This window comes from Thermoascus crustaceus (genome assembly GCF_041956765.1).
Source record: "Thermoascus crustaceus strain CBS 181.67 unplaced genomic scaffold VTN00scaffold_2, whole genome shotgun sequence".
NCBI classification, from domain to species: domain Eukaryota; kingdom Fungi; phylum Ascomycota; class Eurotiomycetes; order Eurotiales; family Thermoascaceae; genus Thermoascus; species Thermoascus crustaceus.
This window is the reverse complement of record NW_027192528.1, coordinates 423,603-440,665: the sequence shown is the minus strand read 5'-3', so window position 1 is coordinate 440,665 and position 17,063 is coordinate 423,603. Positions and strand designations below refer to the sequence as shown.

The 17,063-nt window shown below is 50.7% G+C and overlaps 5 protein-coding genes across 5 annotated transcripts; 2 read left to right on the top strand and 3 right to left on the bottom strand.

The window, feature by feature from the left end:
* Positions 1 to 3,087: 3,087 nt before the first annotated feature.
* On the top strand, positions 3,088 to 4,189 carry VTN00DRAFT_3669 (uncharacterized protein; the record flags this gene model as incomplete). The annotated part of the gene is made up of 2 exons (XM_069430011.1): positions 3,088 to 3,268; positions 3,333 to 4,189. The coding sequence occupies 2 exons, from the start codon at positions 3,088 to 3,090 to the stop codon at positions 4,187 to 4,189; spliced, it is 1,038 nt and encodes a 345-aa protein (XP_069289190.1).
* A 518-nt stretch (positions 4,190 to 4,707) lies between these two features.
* Positions 4,708 to 6,020, top strand: VTN00DRAFT_3668 (uncharacterized protein; the record flags this gene model as incomplete). The annotated part of the gene is made up of 6 exons (XM_069430010.1): positions 4,708 to 4,869; positions 4,931 to 4,972; positions 5,044 to 5,149; positions 5,212 to 5,745; positions 5,798 to 5,870; positions 5,948 to 6,020. 6 exons carry the CDS (start codon positions 4,708 to 4,710, stop codon positions 6,018 to 6,020), a joined length of 990 nt encoding a protein of 329 aa, XP_069289189.1.
* A 1,086-nt stretch (positions 6,021 to 7,106) lies between these two features.
* Positions 7,107 to 8,307, bottom strand: VTN00DRAFT_3667 (uncharacterized protein; the record flags this gene model as incomplete). The annotated part of the gene is made up of 4 exons (XM_069430009.1): positions 7,107 to 7,138; positions 7,217 to 7,315; positions 7,397 to 7,947; positions 8,105 to 8,307. The coding sequence occupies 4 exons, from the start codon at positions 8,305 to 8,307 to the stop codon at positions 7,107 to 7,109; spliced, it is 885 nt and encodes a 294-aa protein (XP_069289188.1).
* Positions 8,308 to 9,769: 1,462 nt separating this feature from the next.
* On the bottom strand, positions 9,770 to 11,584 carry VTN00DRAFT_3666 (uncharacterized protein; the record flags this gene model as incomplete). Its single annotated transcript, XM_069430008.1, has 3 exons — positions 9,770 to 11,033; positions 11,106 to 11,295; positions 11,362 to 11,584. 3 exons carry the CDS (start codon positions 11,582 to 11,584, stop codon positions 9,770 to 9,772), a joined length of 1,677 nt encoding a protein of 558 aa, XP_069289187.1.
* A 796-nt stretch (positions 11,585 to 12,380) lies between these two features.
* Positions 12,381 to 16,485, bottom strand: VTN00DRAFT_3665 (uncharacterized protein; the record flags this gene model as incomplete). The annotated part of the gene is made up of 4 exons (XM_069430007.1): positions 12,381 to 12,522; positions 12,573 to 13,718; positions 13,781 to 16,054; positions 16,130 to 16,485. The coding sequence occupies 4 exons, from the start codon at positions 16,483 to 16,485 to the stop codon at positions 12,381 to 12,383; spliced, it is 3,918 nt and encodes a 1,305-aa protein (XP_069289186.1).
* Positions 16,486 to 17,063: the final 578 nt, after the last annotated feature.

Sequence of the window (17,063 nt, the reverse complement as noted above, 5' to 3'; positions counted from 1 at the left end):
GGGCGATCCTTGCGACTTCGCGAACGCCGTGCTCTTCCAAACCGTGTCTCTATATGAATTTTGCGAGGACCGATGTCTTCCTTCTTAAGAGAGCCATTGTCAGACATTACGACTTGCAAATGTGAAGGACCAAAGGAGAAGTTTGTAATGCCAGGTTGCTCTCGACTTGACACAACCGTATACAGGCTGGGGGAGATGGACACCAATCAACAATGTTGACTAGTAATAATTAGTAGCGATTGCGGAAAACAAAGCGCCCGCATCTTGCCAGGAGCAAACAACCCACCGAAGCTTATCAGTGGCCATTATCTCGAATGTAGTGGAATGGCCTGTGCACTGCTATCACTTCATGATATGGAGCAACATGAGAGGGGAACAGTCTGAGTCCAGTGAGCTTTGCTGATGAGTAACCACAACATCTTGGGCATTTCCAGTGGATTACGTTACAGAATAAGCTGGCTATCTAACTAGGCAAATCATCACATTCACCCCGCACTTCTCACGTTTGCCCCGCCCCTCTCCGCCTTGTTATCTTCAACTTGCTTTTGTCTTCATAATCCGTGGCTTGAGGCGTGTCGACTCCACTCATGCTTTTCCTCAGTGAGATTACGCATCTCTTGCGAAAACATTCTCAGGAAGCCAGGCAGGTTTTCCCAAAACTCACCAACAGAGAGGGCCACTCGGCCAGAAAAGACTTGAATCAGCGTTCGTCAATCAGAACGGGAAAGACAAGTCATGTTGCGTTACGAGGAATGGCCTCAAGTCGCTGTCATATGGTGGGACGCATGCGATTTCTACGTTCGATGTCCATATTACGAAGAGGTCCACCGCCATGGCTTTACCTCGTATGCGAGCGGATCTCGAAGGTCACATTGCGACGGGGGCGGGGGCGGGTCATACAGATATTATTTTCCCATCAATGAACAGACTGGCCATGTGGCATACGAGATTGACAATTCAAGGGCTCTATTCGTAAACGTTTGCGCTCTTCAAGATATAGACGCAGATTCCGATGAAGAGGAGCAACTAGCAAACGAATTTTCAAAGGTAACCATCTCTGGTGATTCTACTGAGTCAGCGTCGGGTATAAATATGTATGACGCCGCCCAGGAGACACTGACCATTCCATTAGACAACGGCGAGGCCTATGAACAGAAGAGCATTGTCTTTGCTGTATCAGATTGCGTACAGGGTCGAGTTTCCCAAATACAGAAATACTTCGATAATTCTAAGAATGCGTCGATCTTTCTTCATGGAAGAAATTCCAGCGGTGATACAACTCTCATCATGGCCTCAAGAGAAAAGTGCTCGGCCATGGTGTCCCTACTTCTTGGTCACAGGTCCGATGTGAATGCCGTCAATCATAAAGGCCGAAGTGCGCTTATGGAAGCTGCTTTGTGGGGCAGATTGGATAACGCAAAGCTGCTCATGGACCGGGGATTCAATGTGAGTTTGCTCGATTGCAAGAAAAATCGTGCGGTCGACCTTGCCCAACCAACGCGGAAGAACCAACGGGAAAGACACCTGATTGCGGGTGGTAGCATTGGAATTTCTCAGTGTGAGCCGGTTTATAAGGAAGACACTTTCAACTGAGACGCTGACCGGCGGGAAATCGTCGGCTCCTTGTTGGCAACGACGACGAGAGAGGTAAGCCTGTATACGGCTCTCCGCCGACAGTATCGGAATGTGAAGATTACTCCTTCAGGCGATCTGATCAGTCAATTGTCTTCCATGGACCCCTAGAGAATTATCCCGTAACGAGGATTTCCAAGACAGTAGCACGATTGGAAAGAGGTGGCCAGTTCGCGAAAATTGCAGCCATGTGTGGGTGGAGCCACAATGAATTGCCTTCCAACGAAGTCAGTGGAAAAGATTGGACAGATGAAGTAATTTGCATAGCAGCTCATGTTGAACATGTCTTGGCTCCATATCCTGGCGAGACCAAGGTGTGCCAGGTCGGTTTCACGCATCCCACGCTGAGAAGCAATTGATTGCATACTTTTTCGATCGGCATGTGTTCCTGCCACGAGACCGAGTTCCTAAAAAGGAGCTGGAAGACTCGATCACAGACGTGAAAGATGAGCTGTGGAACAGATCTGACTCATCTCCCTTAATAACACAGCTATATGAATTGGAAAGAGAGAAAAGGGAGTTGGAACTAAAGCTGTTCGACGAGGATGACCTACTTCGCGGAGACGAATACAATGAGAAGAAAGTCAAGCAATTGAAGGACGATGTCCAGAATGCCTAGGAACAACTAGCAGGCCTAGAGAAACACACTGAAGTGAAGCAGATAAGAAAACTGGAGCATCAACTACAGACTAGGCAAGAAAAGAAGGCCCTCCACCAAAGGCTGATTGATATGACGGAAAATGCGCCACCGATTTCTTTGAAGAACCCAGTGATACTGATTAGCTCTGGTAGCTCTAAAATTTGCAATGACTGCAGGTTGTTCAAAGACCAGGTGAATCGTCGTCTCGGGCTATCAATCCAGTTGGTTGAATGTACACAGAGATAAAGCCCAAATGCTGGAACCAGCTTACTCATGTTCCAATGGAATTTCGGGCGTGCCTCGCTCCCAGATCTAGATTCCGTCTAACACTGAACTGCTTCGATGTCAAGAATCTGGTTATCATAGAATACTTGACAGTATATCCAGTTAATGTCAAGACTGTTCTATCCAACATGCTTGGATGCTGACAGCTCTAGATATTAGGCTGGGCAGAACATTCTGCATGCTTTGATTAGAGCTCTGTTTTTCTTCAGCAATCCCCTGATATTCTGGAAGAGTAATGATCTCAGTAGTGCGAATGATACATGGCCTTTTGCTGTGTTCTGTCTCAACTAGATGACAGGACTGGGCAGCAGTCAACTGACGGTAAGATCGAAGTTGGGGTTGCGCTGCATGCTCGCCCAGCGGGCCGTAGTTAGTTCTGCGGTGCCGCAGACATGAACCCTCCGCCGTAGTGATCTTGCTGCGACGCGCTTCAAGGCAGCAACTACAGTTGCCTCCCAGCAACTTTTGCTGCTTCGGACGGAGAGACTGCTGCTATATAGCCCCGGAGCATTATTGCATCAGAATCTACCATGGCTTCATCTCAAGGAGGTGCTCTAGCACCAGATCGCATCTTGGAGCTTGCAGCGAACGCTCTTGGTCAAGCCGAAGCCAGCCTCAAGAATGCCTATGAGGCTATCGCCATCATTGGACATGCCTGTATGCTTGCAGTGGACTTCAGATTGATTGGGCTGGGAGAAGAGCACAGAATAGGTCCGTCGGACACCTTTGTCGTGCTGTTCTGTCCAACTAGCTGATGAACTAACTGGTGAAGTAGATACCTCTACAGAAACCTCTTTGCTCCCCGCGGAGTGGAATAGTAGTTCCACATATGCCTTTCGTTATGCTCACTCACAGTCATCGATGGAATATCTACTCAAAATCAGTCGATTAGGAAACAATGCAGTTGTCTTTGCTTTGGCCCTGGGCCACGACAAGACCACTTCCTTTGACCTTCCGGTGAAAGACTATGTCTCCGAATCCGCTCTCCCTCTGACACAGACTACAAATCTTACTGGCGCTCTCAGAGATGTTTTCATATCAACGGCTCGACTGAACGACCTCATCGAGCTGTTCAAGGTAAATGTGATCCAGAAGTTGGCTCCGGGTCTATACAAAGAAGGATATGAAGAAACCAGGGAAACCTTGCGAGAGAGGCAGCAGGAGCGGCCTCCAGAGCGTGATCCGCTACGGGATGACCGTTTGCCGGAGCCTGCCCGTCCATATCCGTTTGACGATCCTTTGGCAGCAGCTCCGCGGCGTCCTGGCCCTCCTGGCGACTTCCCCCCGCCAGGGTTTGAGGACGAGTATGAGATAAACAGGGGGCCACGAGTCTACCCACCGCCGGGTAGGAACCCATTGAGTATCGGTGAACGAGACCTATATCCCCCTGGTCTAGGCCCAAATGATCCTTTTCGGCCATATGGACCTGGACTCGGGGGCGGAGGTGGTGGTATGCACCCGACCTTCGATGAGATGTTTGGCGGTCCCAGAGGTGGAGGATACGATCCACAAGCGCCTCCTGGGTCCAGATACGATCCGGTTGGGCCCGGAGCTGGGCCCCCGTTCGGTCGAGGACGAGGACGGGGTGGTGGATTTGGTGGTTTCGGCGGGTTTGGTGGTGACATCATCTAAGCGCGCGGGAAGCGGGCGAGCGTTGGAGGGAGATGTATGTACGAAGTAGCGAGCGATGGCTACAGTATGACAGCAATTTTACGATGATCTGGTAGGCTCAATTCAATGTACTTTATTGTATCGGAAATTTCCTCGCACCGTAGAGTGAGTGAACCGTAGTCGACTCGCGTGGGCGACGGGGAGCGCGAGGTCTCCAGCTCTCCTCATCTCTCCTCCCGGGGTGTGGCTGAGGCGGTGTGGCGCATGTTTGGAAATGTCCAACCCAGACCCATCCACCTTGCGTTTCAGCACCGAACGGAGGCCCTCCGCAACGCAACCCCCATCTCCACGACATAGATCACGGCGCGAAGGTCTTTAGGATCCTCTATCGTCATCTCCCTTGCTTTTCTCCTCTCGTGACCAGCTCCTGCTCGTGCCCGCGCCGCCAGACGAATCTTGTCATCCTCACGAGACCCCCAGTTCCCGCCCCTCCCCAGCTCCAGTTGTCCTGAGCTTTTCCCTTCATCCACCACCGATCAATGGATAACAACATGGAGATCGATACCGCGAGGTCGCCCGAACCACATCGCCTTTCCCCGACGTCTGACCCAGGGTCCATACCGACTCTGGATGGATGGATTGAGAATCTGATGAACTGTAAGCAGTTGGCAGAGAATGATGTGCAGCGACTGTGCGATCGGGTGGGTTCTGCGCTCTATCCAATGGTACGGAGGGCGCAATGATTGACGCGCTCCCCGGCAGGCGAGAGAAGTGTTACAAGAAGAGTCGAATGTGCAACCGGTGGTACGTGTACCTGTTCTAGTCCGGAGATGCGACCGTGGGACGAAACAGGTCAATTGACACTCGCATCGCAGAAATGCCCCGTCACAGTCTGTGGAGATATACACGGCCAGTTTCACGACCTGATGGAGCTGTTCCGTATCGGAGGACCTAATCCAGACACGAATTACTTGTTCATGGGTAAGCCATCGGGCGTTGTTTCTGCGGCCGCGTCTCCCCTGACACCGTTATCTCCACTTCAGGTGATTATGTCGACCGTGGCTATTACTCCGTCGAGACGGTGACGCTCCTTGTTGCTCTCAAGATCCGCTACCCCCAGCGCATCACGATCCTTCGCGGTAATCATGAGTCCCGCCAGATCACACAGGTGTATGGCTTCTACGATGAATGCTTGCGTAAATACGGCAATGCCAATGTCTGGAAATATTTCACAGACCTCTTCGACTACCTTCCCCTCACTGCACTTATTGATAACCAGATTTTCTGCCTCCACGGAGGTCTCAGTCCTTCCATCGATACCCTTGATAACATCCGTTCTCTTGACCGCATCCAGGAAGTTCCCCATGAGGGGCCCATGTGCGATCTGCTCTGGAGTGATCCCGATGACAGATGCGGCTGGGGTATCTCTCCTCGTGGCGCAGGATACACGTTCGGGCAGGATATTTCGGAGGCATTCAACCACAATAACGGCTTGACTCTGGTTGCACGAGCACATCAATTGGTGATGGAGGGATATAACTGGTCCCAGGATAGAAATGTCGTCACGATCTTCTCAGGTATGTGCTTGCATTCTCGAAGTGTCCATGGGTTGCTTGCTGATTACTTCAGCTCCAAACTACTGCTACCGATGCGGCAACCAGGCTGCGATCATGGAGATCGACGAGCATCTTAAGTACACATTGTACGTCACATATCCACTGTCCTCTGCTTAGCCTGATTTTCGTTCAACATTTTCTGACCTCTTCTCTTTATGAACAGCTTACAATTTGACCCATGCCCAAGAGCTGGAGAACCCATGGTATCGAGGCGCACACCGGATTATTTCCTCTAAATAAATCCATAGACATAGTTTCTTGTTCTTCACGACGGTTTTGTTCCTCATTTTCCTCGCAGCCACAGCTTAACTTTGACCCCTCACTTCCTGCAGTTGAGGTTGGCAAGCTGTTGGAAGAGAACGAATCATACAGAAGAGGCGACCTCACCTACCCTAATTTGTGCATGTTTCTATGCTTGTGACTTTTGTTGATACCATTCATGAAAAGAGATAACGGAAAAGGTTCTTTCAAACACTTCCAATACGGAAATTTGGTATCTATATGCTGTAGAGGAGATAGCTAAAAGAGCAAACAAGTTATCGGTGTCGACACCGTGTGTGACTAGACAGCTATCCAGAACATCTACCTTGAGTAGGATGTGTAGATAAGCCATAGGCTTGATAGACGTATATATAATACGGTTCTGCCCTATGGCTCCTCTTTCATCCCATTATATCAATGGCCCTCCACCACCACAGACCATCATGTCCCAGAGTGAATTTATCAAACAACTACGAATCTAGATATTTGTAGAACAATGCCTTTTATATCATCAAAGAGCCTTTAACAGAAATATCCCTACAATACTGTCTTCCAAATTCAGTCCTGGACAGTTCCTGCGTCAAAGTCACTAACCGCGTTTGTTTGGTCCGTGAACATCAAAAGTCTTAGGTTACCAAGAAAACTATTCACAGCATGCTAGCAACCTGTATGATAATGAATGTAGATCTATTTCTTCACAGGTCTAAGTCAGCACCTATCTAGATCTACATCCCTGCACTGGCTCCGGATCTAGATTTTTTTCCAGCCAGCCACCATTGTCTGATCTTGTGATTATACTATATCACAGGGTTACAAACTAAAAAGACAACGTAAACAAAGAAAAGAGCAGACAATCATCAAAGGAAGCGAATTTGTTATAAAATCTGGATATTGTCTTCTGTGAGGTGCTTATTCTTTTGCGTCAATTCATTGATATATATATTCATTTCTATTGTAATCAGACTAGATGGATACCTAGGACTAAATATTGAAGTTTCACTACATCTCATCTCAACCTTGTCATCATGCCCCATGCGACTATGGAGATTCTTTCTATAAATTTACTCCGTGGAAGGTGACTTCAGAAGCAGGCCTGGTTTGACGAGGGATATCAGCAACGAAGAAAGGAATTGCAGAGGTAAAAATCGGGGAAAATAAGAGAGTTCCATACCTCCATCGACATGGACCACCTGTCCGTTCACGTATGTTCCGGCACGGCTGGCGAGGTAGAGCAGGGCGCTGCCGATGTCGGTTTCCTTTCCGACGCGGCCTGTTTTCAAGATCGATCAGTTTCAAGACCTTTCACATATATACGTTTATTGACAATCCACGACCATGTGGTGAGACATACCAGCCGGGAAATGGAACCCCGCACCCTCCAGACGCGACTTCTGATTCTCATCCGACACTCCCGTCGTCATCTCCGTCGGGAACAGCCCCGGCGCGATACAATTCGCCCTGATCCTCAACGGCACAAAGGTATGCGCCCACTCCTTGGTCAGATGCAGGAACGCGGCCTTGCTGGACGAGTACGCGAACTGGCCCTGGGAATGCGTCTTGGTGATCCCGGCCGCGCTGGAGATGTTGATGATGGCGCTGGAGTGTCCCGGGATGGCCTGGCCGCCCTTGCGCAGTAAAGGGAGCAGCGCCGCGGTGAGGAAGTGGTGCGCGGCGACGTTGCCCGCGTAGGATTCGCGCCAGGCCTCGACGCCGTCGCGGACCATCCACTGGCCCACGGCGTGGGGGTCGGTGAAGTCGATCTGGGTCGATTCCTCCTTGGCTTTGAGTTCCGGGGAGACGCCGCTGTTGTTGACAAGGATGTTGATGCCCTTTTCTTCGCGCTTCTCGAGGTCCGCGGCGATAGCGCGGATGCTGGCTGTGTCGGAGATGTCACCTTGGATTCTGTATCATATTCATAAGAAGCCGTAATAGGTCAGCAATCCAATTATTCTGCATTGTATTCCAGAGAAGCTGGATGTACATATATACCACCCCCACCCCTGAAACATCAAAATCGCAAATGAAATGAAAAGAAGCAAGTAAACAAAAAAACACTCACGGGAAAATCTGCCCTTTCGACGAGTACCTCTCGGCCACTCTGTTCAGAACCTCCTGTCGTCTGCCGATAATGTAGACGCGGGCACCATTGGCGGCCAAGGTCTGCGTGGCCATGAGCCCGATGCCGCTGCCACCGCCGGTCACGACGGCAACGAAGCCCGAGACATCAAAGAGGTTCTGCGCTTGCAGTTCTTGTTCAGACATAGTGTGAGAGATATGTGAATTAAACGGTATATATGTAAATGTAAGGTATGTATATGCCTATATCAACCAGCGAAGGTGATAAAAAAAGGAAGTTCGTTCCAGATCGTGATCGCTTATCAGAAAAACAGCAGCTTGAGCGATCTGATCTCAAATTTATGACGTCCGGAAAAGAAACTTTTTCTCGATCCATTTCCTCGAGGCAAGCGGGCTGCGTAGGTACTTATACGGTGATTTTCCCAAGATCCTTTCCCGATGGACGGTGCTGCCAATAGAAAGGAGTGATCACATAGCAACATCAGTGACATCTTCCTGAAGTAATGGGTTGGTAGCAACCGGTTCAAAGCTCGTGATATGATTGTTCACCCAGAAGTGGATGTTGGATGTCGCCAGCTGTATATCCGAGCCAACGGGAACGAGAGGGGGTCATGTGATGGATCATCTCTTTCAGGATATGAGTCTGGCACTTGTCTTTGAACCTGGAATGCGGAGTTCGTTGCAGGTTAAGTCCTGAGACTTATGTGGATAATGTTCAGAAATCCGGTTGCAGCAAAGTCTACTGTGCATATGTCTGGCGGGGCTACAGCTCAAGTAGTTGTATACCTACCTAAGGTATGTAGGTAGAAAAGCATATCCCCGTCTTATATTGAATCTTGTTAGTCGAGGTTTCGAATAAGGCCATCAATACTGGGGCCTAAATAATAAACACGAACAGATTAACGGCGGATAAATGCGTCATCACGCTGGGAGTTTGCAAACAAGTACTTCGACATAAAGTACCTAGATACCTAGGTAGGTACCTACCTAACTTACTATCTAGACGACATACTCAACAGCACCTAAAACAGAACCCAGCTTCTACCTACATTTGCAAAACGCTTTATTATGTCAATTAGATGCCTTAATTTCCCTATTCGATTTAAATCCGCTACGGTGAACGTGGCCTCAATCGCATTCTGTGCAGCTTCTAGTCCGTCTCCTCGACCTTACGTAGCCGGTATGTAATCACAACAGTGGATGTGGCGAAGAAGAAAGAGAAGAGAAGGGGAACAAAAACAAAGTCAAGCACTACCACTTTTTTATTTTTATTTTCTTTTCCCAAACGATCGAGTGCATTATCTATATAGGTGGTGCTTGGCTGTGTGCTGTGGATTGACAATTAGCAGGTGTATGTATGTGCTGTACGTATCTATCAAGATCTTTCTCCATTAACTGTTGTGCAAGGTATAGTCTATTATTATGTATGGATGGCTTATCGGGACAAAAATAGAATATTCACAGACTCTACGTAGTACTTTACATAATTGCAGAAAAGCATCTCATCGAATTAGATATCATCATTTCATTTCATTTCATTTCCCTGATCGCGTTTACTCATACTGATATCGACACTAATTAAGATTAAAATCAATCAAAAACCTATGATACTGGCAGCCATACAAGGATTGCCATATGAAAAGGGGTTCTACATCTTAACCTTCTCCGGCACACCAATAGCCAGTATATCCACACCCTCCTCGATCTGTTTCTTATCCGGCATGTTCCTTCTCCGCATGAGCTCCGCGCACTTCGTCATGAGAGGATCCATACCCATCGTCGCAACCGCCACCGTCGTGTCCCCCTTGAAGTAGAACGCGGCGAACTTGGCGTTCTCAGGCTCGCCCCTGAGCACGAGCGAGTCCCAACCACCAGTGGTGGTGCCGCAGTAGCGGAGCTGCGCGCCCAGCGAGGACCAGAAGATGGGGATGAAGGCCTTGGGTTTCAGGGGCTGGTTCCTCGCGGGGGACAGGGAGTGCACGATCGTGCGGGCGACGCTGCGGCCGGCGTTCTGCGCGACGTTCCAGTGCTCGATGCGGATGGGGTTGCCCTTTTCAGGGTCTGCACCCGGGCCGTGGTAGGGGTATGTCGCGATGTCGCCGATAGCGAAGACGTCGCCGCCCAGGCCGGACACGGCGAAGGACTCGTCCGTCCTGAGGGAGCCATCCTTCTCGAGCTGGACGGCCGGATTGCCTTCTAGGAATCCGGTCGCGGGCTTAATACCCACGCCGAGAACGACCAGGTCTGCGGGGAGGACGGTGCCATCTTTGAGATGGACGGCGCCAACATTGCTTGGGTCGGAGCTGGATGGGGTTGCCTTCTCAACACCCGTCGCCAATTTGAACTTCACACCGGCCTTCTCCAGGTTTCTCTGGAAGATGCGGCCGACCTCCTCACCCATGATCCGTTCCAGGGGCGCCTTTTCTTGGCCAACGACTGTCACATCGTTTTCCTTGGACATAGCAACGGCCACTTCCATGCCGATGAATGAGCTGCCGATTACGACAACCTTCTTGTTCTTCTCACCCAGCGCTTTCAGGATTTCCTGTACATCTGTGATGAACCGGAGCAGGAAGATGTTACCCAGCTCCTTGAAGCCTTCCAGTGGAAGAGGACGGGGTATACCACCCGTTGCGAGGATGAGTTTGGTATAAGGGTAGGATTTTCCAGATTTCGTGGTGACTGTCTTGCCGCCGAAATCGACAGATGTCACCTCGTCATGGACCACATCGATGGAAGCAGCATCATACCACTCCTTAGACCGCCATTGGAGCTTCTCCGCATCCGGGATGAGGGCCTTGGACAGCTTTGTCCGGTCGAGGGGCAGGTTTGGCTCCCGTGTGATGATGGTTAGGGCTCCTTTATAGTTCAGTTCTCGCAGGGCCTGTATAGCTCCAAGCGTACCACTCCCACTGATAACCAGGGAAAAGACACGTCAGTAAGCAAACCCAAGCTGGTCTAGAAAAAGGGATTGGGCGGTTTACCCTCCAACAATAACCACCTTCTCCGGTGCGGAGACATTGCACTTCATGACCGGGTCACGCTGCCCGAACCGAATCGCGGACTCCTCGCCCTTTATGTATACCGAACCGTCTCTCTCATAAACATCAAACTTATTCAAGGCATTTGGCGCAGGAGCGTCCTCGACGTCTCCGGTTGGGATATTGAAGCACGCTGCAACACCGTCAGCTCTCTAATCTCATTTCATCAGAACAAAATAAAAGTGGTTGAAGGACGCACCTCCATGCCACGGACACGTCAACCTCCCATCAGGAGAGACAACACCCAGCTTCAACGGCGCGCCATAGTGCGTACACCTCGGGCTGAGGCAATGCACCTGGCCCCCAACTCTGAGGACGAGGACTTTTCCGCCCTCAATGCCTTCGACCTCGGACTCAACCTTGTCGAAATCATGGATGCTGGACAGGGATGGGATATCCTTGAGCCTGTATTCCTGTGCCATCTTGACGGATGTGATTGATAGCGCTGCGGGGGAAGTGGATGAGAAGGGACGGGAGGAGAGTTTCCAATAATCAATTGACGGTCTTCCAAGGTAAGACCGAAATGGCGTATGGCTTATAAATAATCCAGGACTGGATAGGTTCTGCTTGGGAGTAAAAGAGGGATGGGGACAGCAGGAGCAGGAGCAGAAACGGGACAAGCGACAAGAACAGCGACAGAGAGATTTGGAGGACTGGGATCCGTAATCACGACAGCAGCTGCGCTGCCGCGGCCTATAGAGAGAAATGGAGATGAGACGATCGGTTGCTCTTGGACAGGCGCGGACCAGGGACGAGCGGGGGAGGGGCTGCTGCATATGGGGATACCAAGTAGGGGATGATGCAGCGCAGAGGGATGAAGAGATGGGTAAATGGATTCGCCAGAACCCGCGCTAGAAAAGACAGGGAAATCTGAAGTCCAGCTACTTCGAGACAGCCCCGGCCAGCGGGCGGTTTATATCTCGACGCATCGCGCGTCTTCCCTGTTGTCTCCATCTCCATGTCGGTGACGTCGCCGTGACCGAGCTTATCGTCGCGCCGCCCAATCATGGCGGACCTATTGTTAACCATGAACCCTAAGCCCTGACTGCCATATACGTCCTGATACAAGGAGTATGAAAAAGCATACTTAAACAATCATAGATTATACATGCATTGGTATTCGAAGTTCTCGTAATAAGACTGGCACATGATACAACATACCTGAGAAAACCGCACTCCATGAATCAATCACAGATAAACACCTAGGTATTATATACACTAAAGATGCGGTATATCCAGACCCAGCAGCACTGCCCACGTACAATCGAAATCCCCTAGTTTTGCAGTCCACTGTCCCGTTGCCTCCTTCTCCTCGCTCGCGGAGTGCTGATGCTGCTCGAGTCGAATAAACTTCCACCGGCTGACCGCCTAGTCCTCAGCCTTGTCGCTCGCATGTTCTTTTGAACCCACCCCGGTCCTCGGGGAAGGCCCTGAGACCTTTCGAAATCCTCATCACTGCCGCCCGGGGATTGCGGGGGGCTCGAGAGTGTCAGGTCGACAATTTCAGAAGCCTGCGAGGGGCCGGGATTGAAGTCCGGCTGTCTGTCTTGGACTAATTGTGAGTCAACGCCCGACGTATCGTCAGCGATCTCTTTCGAAGACGAACGCAATGGCACTTGAGAAGAGGGGTGAACTGGTGAAGACAGGGCTTTTCGTTTACGCTCCGGGGGCGGTGAACTCGACTTAGTTGCGGTCCGTGGTGGAGCTGTGGAGGTGAACAGTGCCTCAAATGGCGGAAGCTCGAACTGAGCCTCCTTGCCATTCTCTTTTTCTTGGGACTCTTCCTTCTGCCTTCCGCGGCGTTCCTCGTAGGCCTTGTCAACTTCATAGAATGGATTCGGGACAGTGGAGCTATCCTGGCTATCTAAGCCCTCAGTCTGCGGAATCGTCGACAGGAGTGGATCCGACCCAGCCTGGCCAGGCGGAGGAGAACCGCACCTTGGCTCCGGAAGGTAACCATCATCATCACCAGCATTACCATCACCATCGTCTGGTTTCTCACAGTTGTCGCCATCTGTGTTCTGCGGAGCATCATCGGACATATGGGGCAGCATCGGGTACTTGGGATTTGACTTGGAGTTGGGAGTAGCGCCGTTCGACTTCGGGCTGGGCGACTTTATTGATTTTGGAGATTGGTTTGATTGATCATCCGCCTCTCCATCTGCTTCTGGGCGTGGCGACTGTTTGGGCGTGGAGTTACGAGATCCAGACGCATTGTTGCCGTGTAGGACAGATCCTACACTCGGGGGGCTAGACGGGAATCCTACGAAGGTTGGTGACCGAACAACAGAGTCGTCCTGGTCATCGTCATCGTCCAGCGAACTGCCGCGGCCATTCCTGATGTCTTCAAGCAACTTTTTGGTCGTGAGTAATTCCGGATCCGGCCCGAGGATGTCAGAGTCGATGTCCGACCTGAAACCAGCGTCTTGAAGCAGCTGCGAGATTTCTTTACGGAGCTGGGAGGATTTGAGATGGAATTCGGGATCGACAGGCACGACTTTCATTTCTACCGACAGCGCTTCGTTCTCGTCTTGAACATCATCCTCTCTACCGGGACTTTTAAAGAGTAAGCTGAGAACAGGGTGAACTCTGAAGAGAAAGGAAATCAATTTACCGACAGGGTGCCGTTCTGCGCATCCCCCTCATGTCGTGCCGGTTCAGTGTGTGCCGCAGCTTGAAGGAGTTTCGGTTCGATGAGCTCTCCAAAGGACAGTTCGCGGAAGCCATCGTCTTCTACTATTTCATCTTCATAACCAGGCATCTCAAACCCACTGTACTGACGAGGCCCCTCCTCCATTGCCTCTGCTTCTTTCCGCTGCTCTCTATCGCGCTTCGCCAGCCGTATCTTGATCGTGCCGTTCTCCAGCACGTCATCCACCTGCGCTACTCGATAATCGGATACCCTTGGTTGCCAGTTCGTAGCTTTGGACATGTCCAGCTGCTTGAAAGCAATAATAGTACCGCCCCTTGCCTCACTTTCAACGAGATCTGGAATAGAAGTCAAGTTCTCCGGGATAGGGGGAAGATCATCCAGAGGTTTGCCCTGTTTAGTTTCAGAAAGCCCATTGACATCCTGCATCTCTTGGTCCGGAACAGTGCCATTAATCTCCCCATTGGTCTGCTCTTCATCGTAGCTAAGACCATTCGAGTAGCCATTCGTGTTGTACTCATATTCTTCCTCTCCTTCGACGTCGACAGGTCTTTGTTTCCTCTTCCTTCCCTTTTTCTTTCCCCAACCTTTGCGCTGGCGTATTATCTCGTGGGCTTCAATGTCCCAACGCTGCTCGAAAGGGAAGGGTGGTGCAGTTAATTCAATGTCATCGTAAACACACTCCGTAGCCTTGATTGTCAGCTTATCCTGCCAGTTCTCTTCCGAGTCGCTCTCTGGCTCTTCGACGCGCTCTTTGTTTAATTCCCTCTGCGAATGGAATGGGGTAATTTTGCCCGCAAGCTTCTCCCGTGTGGCCTCCTCATCTTCCTTTGTCTTTGGGGCCCTCACCCCAAGCGATCCGAAAAGTAGTCGCTTAGAGCTCGCCACATCCAGCGTAGGTCTCCTCGATGGCTCGGTTACAGCCTCAGCCTCGCCGACATTATTCTCTGTTGACACCTCCATAGCTTGATCCTCAGCGGGGGCGACATTCTCTTTCTCCAAGTACCCGTCAACATCAACACCGCCGGACGCAAGATCACGCAGCAGCTTCTGCCTCTTCGCCTCAAATTCCAATTGTTCGTTGGTTGGAGGTTTCTCTTCGGCTGCAATTTTCGTCTCAGACAGTTGTCTCGAAACTTTGTTGGATTCTTCATACGCTCGTAACGCGGCAAAGTCGGCATTCGGAGGTAGCAGGCCAAGCTCCTTCAGTTTAGCCAATCGCCTCCGCATTTTATTCCGGCGGTTGCTCTTCTTGGTTCTTTCGGATCCATATCCTGGCGGATTCATCCTGGGCCTGGGCTTTTCGACTTCAGCAACTTGGGCTTTTCCTGGGACCTTAGCAACCGCTTCATCCTCTTCTTCGGAAGTCGATTCTTCCTCCTCCGATTCAGAGGTGGTCTCCTCTTCCGATTCAGAAGTGGACTCTTCCACCTCCGACTCAGAAGTTGTGTCTTCTTCTGAGGATGATTCGTCAGTGGAACTCACTGAAGAGGCGGTAGTGGTAGTAGTGCTAGTTTCAGTCTCGTCACTCGATTCAATTTCCTCCGAAGTTGACTCGGCTTCACTCTCAGAAGATACTGAAGAACTTGATACTTCATCTTTCCTTCCTTTCTGGAATCTAACGTTCTTCGTCTTCGGGGATGGCTTGGTCACAGTAACATTCTCAGTGTGACGATGAGAGACTGAAGACGATGACCGAGCCGCAGGGCTTTCATCTGGTACCGCCCGCCTGCGAGTTCTATCCCTCAAGCGGGGCCCACGTTCTGTAGTCTTAGTTGGAGTCTCACGGGCCGCTTCTGCTTGTGGGGCTTCTGATTCCTTCAAATCCTCCTGTAACCCCTTAAGCTCTTCAGTCAAATCCACGTCTTCTTCAAATTCGGAATCCGCATCACTTTCCGAGTGTTGTACATCCTCGATGGCGTCATGGCCATGTCTAGTAACAGACTCCTCGTCGGAATCGACATAATCATCCCGGAAAAGCGCGAGTTCATTCCCAGCTGCCTCAGGAGCACCCCAATCTGCGTCCTCTTCTCCCTTATCCAGATCAGCCCTCCAACCAGGGTGTGAGATACGTCGCCGTTTCCTAGGCGGAATCTTGACCGCGGGCCTCGAAGGGAATGGCCGCTTCAGATACGGCCTTCCGAACGGAACCCCATCAATCAGGTGTCGTCCATCTGCAGAAATCTGGAGGCGACCGGAGATTCTTCTCGCTCTGAGATCTGAAGTCTGTAGTGCCCGGATGCTAAAAGAAAGAAACAATCGTGTTAATAAAAAAGCAAGAAAGCAAAAGGCATAGGGCATAGAGAATCAAACTTACACCACCTCATCCCCATCCCTCAGCAATCCCTCAACCTCCATAAAATGCAGGCATTCGAACCCACCGACTTCAACGACATAATCCTCAAGCCCCCACTGCCCGCCAGACTGATCATTCCTCCCACCGGGATGACGGTGCGTCTCCAACGGCACAACCTCATTCACATCCTCCAGTAGCTGCGCAATCGTGTACCCGCCGCTAGAGAACGCCGCGTTCGGGGTGCGCGTCGAAGTGATCGTCGACGAAGAGGCGGGGAGTCCTGCCGCACTGGGTCCTGCAAAGGACAGCGGGGACGTCGTCCAGAGGATGCGCGTGACAGGGAGACCGTGACGCTGGATGATGAGATGAAGGCGCATGGTGAGAAATTATCCTTGCCTCTTTCTTGTTTCCCAGTAACCTGTCAATTCGATCTGCTTTTTCCGCCAGCTTTGCAAAATGGCACTTGACAGTTGGGCAAAGCAGTTCACGCGTAACAGGTATTCTTGATGCTCTGCCAGCAAGGAAACCGCAACGGAGTTAAAAGAGTGAGGCAACGGTGAAGAGAAGTAGACGCGGCTCTGACGGCCTAATGGTAAGATGTAAGGTTATAGAGATCCCATAGTACCAGTTGGGATCATGAGGACACGAGGAATGCCACTGTGTTCGGGCATGGAAGTGCACAATCGAAGAACTGTCTAATGAGTGAAGGCGCGTAACAGCTTTTCACGTGGCCTATGGGGAGCTCTGTTCCGGGCCCGCCACTAGGCCCCTCTCAGCTGTGCCCGATAGCAACGGGTTCTGACTGATAACGGCCGGCATTACATCATACCTGCTGGTTTTAATTTTGAAGAAATTCAAGAACAGAGGCAACAGAGTGACTTAGAAACGATGAGACAATTGAATTTAGCTCTCTTAACAATGGATTGAATAGCGGTGAGAAGGATAAGCGACTTTC